The following is a 4971-nucleotide window of genomic DNA, read 5'->3' on the forward strand; positions in this document are numbered from 1 at the left end:
TATAATATTTTATTGGTTGATTGATGCAAAAAAATAATTTCCATTTCCACAAATATACCTGAGTTATATTAAAAAAATTCCTTTTGCGCTGTTGCCGCACGTTCGCGCCACTCACCCTAGCCCTATCCTAGATAAAAACTACCATTTTATAAATACATTAATTGCAAAAATGCCCCAAAAACAACAAGACGCAATCACTTCTCTCACAAAATTATAAGTTATGCACGAATAAAGATCGAAAAAATTACTTTCCAAACTCTGTACATGGTGCAAATTGAAAGTAGATTTAATTTTAATTATAAGTAAGATAGTAATCTAATGTGAAATTCACAACCCTTTTGTAAAATTGTGAATATCCAAGCATTTGCGCCCCTATTCTAAAACGTATAATCATTTCTTCGACCCCATGCCATAGTTAAATTTGACGCACAAATTGAAAAAATTATAAATAAATGTATCTCCAAATAAACTTCTAAAAGTTATGCAAATTGGTGAAAATTCACGGGTACCAAGATGATATACAGGGTGACAATTTGAAAAACTTACCACCCCCCATATCTTAGTAAATAAACGAGATATTTAAAAAAATCAAAATCCGTTTCGGTAAGTCGAAGGGGGAATCACAATGACATAGTTGGCGACGCACCCCCTTTAACCCCCTGCGCCCCAGCCACCCCAACTTTTAAATCTTAAATAGTGACCACCCATGTGTGATACGTCGTTGGAAAGCTCTGAAAAAATGCTTTCCAACCATACCAAATAGCATTACATTTAGGGTTAATAATAATTATCGTGCAAATCAAAAAATAAACTAATATGATACATTTGAAATCTGTCATTTTTACAACGCAACCGGCGAACATAGACGAACTAAGACAGATAATAATTCAAGAATGTCGAAATATTGCAAAACCAACATTGGAAAGGTTCGACAAGAGTTTGAGAATAGATTATAACTGGCGATCAAAAATGAGTTGCTGTCGAGTCGGCTTTGGAAGTTCAAGTTAAATACGATTTTCCATGTTTATTTTTTGATTTGCACGATAATTACTAACCTAAATGTAATGCTATTTGGTATGGTTGGAAAGCATTTTTGCAGAGCTTTCCAATGACGTATCACACATGGGGAGTCACTATTTAAGATTTAAAAGTTGGGGTGGCTAGGGCGCAGGGGGTGTGAGGGGGTGCGTCGCCAACTATGTCATTGTGATTCCCCCTCCGAATTACCGAAACGGATTTTGATTTTTTTGAATATCTCGTTTATTTACTAAGATATGGGGGGTGGTAAATTTTCAAATTGTCACCCTGTATAAAGTTTATGCATAACTGCAAAGTTACTTTCAAGAATATAGGTACCTCGCTTTATTGATTACTTACAGCTCAATAGGTATCTGATATAAGGGGCCACCGCTTTGAAAAATACCTATTACCTATAAGTATATAGTTACACCACTGAGTACAAAACAGAATAATAATGAATGGTATGGTTAATTTAATTTTGTTTTATGAAAACTGGTTGTACCTAGGTTTATAGGTATATCTATAAATCTATGCTACTAATTAAACAAATTAAATATCTACAGATAGGAAAAACTCAACAAGTAATAATACCTCTAAGTTTATTTTAATTTTATAATGGTAGACCAGTATGATCTTTGTAGAGATAAACTGGCCACTGTACTATAAATGGATCAAGTGTGCAAAATGGTTTCAGTTTTCATAAAGGACTTCCTTGGATAATAACTGCGCATTAAGGATATCATTAGAACTGCTGAATCATGTAACTTGATAAGGAGCATTGGATATTATGCAATGATACAAGATTAATTCTGTGAAGGCATAGTTAAAAAAGGATTTAAACAATGGTCAATTCAATGCTAGGAATCCACCTGCAGGACTTTCTAGTTCCTTCTGCTATAGCTATAGATAGAGTATCAAAAGAACCATGATGAAAGGGAAACTGTACAATTTTATTGAAAATGAACACATAAAAATCAATACAGGGAGTCATTTCATTTCATCCTAAAATTAGAGTTTTTACCAGATTGTGGACAGTGATTCTGAAAATGTACAAATTAGTATCTTATTAAAATAATTTTGCAATTAACACTCACATATCTCTACTTCTATGGGAAACTAATTCACCTATATAATAAAGTCTCACTTTTGCAAAGTTCGCTACACTACAATAATTTCTACTTGAAGTGATCACAGTCTTAATGCCACTTCTTAAAAATAAATCTACAGTTAATCTGATAAAACTACCACTTCCTCTATATCTACATTCCTATCAATGAATTGCCTTATTCTTCTTACACTATTTCTTAATTTTTATAAAAATAACCTTTTGACACTTACATAGAAATCATAAACACATTTTGGAAGTCTATAACTAGCACGATACAAAATGAACACTGAAGTAAAAAATTTGAGAACAAAGGTCCTTATTTACACAGTGTAGGTACTTGTTACTCGAAACAGGTACGTTACGTATTTACGTCTCAAAAATTGACAAGTGTTCGTAATTTAAGTGTCATCAATTGTAGGTAACCAAAATGCCATGTTAGTACACGCCGACGCTAACATCATGTACTTCGGACTGAACTGCACACACTGAACGGGACCTGGATGGTCGGCATTTAAAACGCAAACTTTGAAACCGGTATCTGCATTCCAAACGTGCACACGACCATCAGTAGAACCGCTAAAAATAAACTGCGAGTCGGGACTAAAAGACGCTTCAATTGGAATGCCTTTATTGTTTAAGTGTCCGGTGAACGTCTGTAGTGGAGTTCCGTGAAATGCATCGACCAGTCGAATTATAGATCCGTTTGTGCTTATTAAGATCGTCTTTCCGTCCCTCGAAAATTTTAAACCGGTCCAATCGCACTCTTTCTCCTGCGTCAGCTTAAAAGTAATGAACGGGCCTTTATCGAACGAACGCAAATCGTACAACTTAATACTTTCGGAGTTGACGCCGGCCGCGAAAATTAAACCTTCCGGATCGTAGGCGGCGACAGGACGGCCGGCTAAATGCATCAAACCCTGGCAGTTCGGCGATCGTAAATCCCACAACCTCAACGTTTTGTCCAGCGAACCCGAAAGAAAGGTGTCTTCCACAGGTGACAAGCAGAGCGATACCACTTTCTTCGTATGACCGGGAAAGTATCGTATGTATTTATTGTCGTGGAGTGATAAGTAGCGGATCGTATCGTCTACTTTTGTTGAGCTGTGTATCGCAGTATTTTTCGCATGTGTGAAATGTATTAAATCGACTCCGTACTTTTTGCTGTTGACGGTACGCACTTGAGTTCCCTTTTCGCAATCGTAAATCACAATCTGATCGTCCTCGCTGCAAGAAATTAGTGTCTCGCCATTCGGTGAAAAGTCTATGGCGTTTATTTTGTCCGTATTTTCACGAAACACTTTCGCAACTCGAAAACTTCGAACCACCTGATCTATCAGTTTCATCTTCATTTTGCCAACTAATTATAATACGGAACTTTATGAGGAAAATGATAAACAAATAAACTTAGGACGTTCCAAACCAAACACACTTCGTTCATCATTTATTGTTTACTACCAACCTACAAAACGTGTATCTTCCAAATCCCCTAGTCGGATTTACCTTGACCTGAAAACATGCGGTTCTTGCGTGATGTAATTAACAAATTAGTCATTTGCGTGGATCTAAGCATTTTTCATAAAAATGGGGCAATAAAAAAAATATGTTTTGTCAAGTCTCATGTCATTTGAATCAGATTGTACAGGAAGCGTCAACGTTTATGCCCGTCTTGCATTGTATATATAGTATGACGTCATTGATTTCATATCGGCGTATAAATGTAAAAATGCCCTAGACAAATCATAAATAATGCGTTTGTTTTGATTAAACGAGAGCGTCCGGCATTCTACGATAACATTTCCGTTTCCCTATGACATGCCCGGAACGTAAAATCCGTTGTTAACAAACGGCATTGAATAACTATCTGTATCTCTAAATTCAATGCAAACGGTTACGAACGCATAGTTAAATATAGGTACTTTAACGTTTTCCAAATAAAACAAGGACCCACGATGTTTCTACTTGGGGCAACCAGGAGTTCCAAAATTTACTTTTTTTGTCACTAATTAAAAATCTGTGTTCCCTACAGTCCTTCTTACATTTCTTTTACCCACATGTTTCGTTTTCTCCTCGCCTCCTTCAAATCGGGTTAATTATAACACTTATAGATACATGTTGCAATGGAAAATTTCAACTTTTGGATTTGAGAAATGAAAAAAAATGAACTTTCTAGGTATGACGGATCTTACTTTTCAAGATTTGATCGAATTGTCACGGCTATTGAAGCTTCTCTCTCTTACAGGGTGTTCGTAGGTAAACGTACAATATTAATTATATAGACAAAGAACACTTAATAGGGCCAAAGACAAGGAAAATCATGAAATCTAACAATAAAAAGAACTGAAAACTAGTTTCATTTTAAATCAAAAGGCAAAAGTTCTCCTCTTCTATATGCTTTTCACACAAGTTCCGATAGTGTATGTGAAACCCTGTCAATGTAATTTTACACTTGACACTCCTCACAATGGAACAGAGCAATGAAACCCACAAACCAAACAGACAAATTGGAACCAAATTTAAGTATTTCTCCACGAAATCGGTTATATCAGCGTTCTGCGATTCAAGGTGTTCTCGGTAATCACTTCCATATTCTTCACCAAGTATGATGAGTTCTAGAACTGTCCTTCTTTATTTACTTAAGACTTTATAGTTTTTACTTAATTTTTGGGGAAACAGAAAAAACAGAACACAACGACGCGACGGTTTCTTTAAACCTCTACTCTCCAAAGTCAATAACATTCAGCCTAGTAGGCTTACCCTGATTTTGCGTCTATAACGCTCTCTCCGAGGTTTTTTCGTATCACCTTCGAACACTCTTCACACTTTCTTTTCTTCCCTTGCTTCAC

The 4971-nt window shown here is 35.9% G+C and overlaps 1 protein-coding gene across 1 annotated transcript; it reads right to left on the reverse strand.

Annotated features, from left to right (window-relative positions):
* Positions 1-1949: 1949 nt before the first annotated feature.
* LOC116171653 (WD repeat-containing protein 82) lies at positions 1950-3604 on the reverse strand. The gene has a single exon (XM_031488617.1). It carries the CDS (start codon positions 3475-3477, stop codon positions 2527-2529), a length of 951 nt encoding a protein of 316 aa, XP_031344477.1. The 5' UTR covers positions 3478-3604; the 3' UTR covers positions 1950-2526.
* Positions 3605-4971: the final 1367 nt, after the last annotated feature.

The sequence above is a fragment of the Photinus pyralis genome, unplaced genomic scaffold, assembly GCF_008802855.1.
Source record: "Photinus pyralis isolate 1611_PpyrPB1 unplaced genomic scaffold, Ppyr1.3 Ppyr1.4_LG5, whole genome shotgun sequence".
In the NCBI taxonomy this organism is placed as follows: domain Eukaryota; kingdom Metazoa; phylum Arthropoda; class Insecta; order Coleoptera; family Lampyridae; genus Photinus; species Photinus pyralis.

Coding starts and splice junctions, on each gene's coding strand:
- LOC116171653 (XM_031488617.1), bottom strand. CDS start 3,477: ATGAAGATGAAACTGATAGATCAGGTGGTTCGAAGTTTTCGAGTTGCG.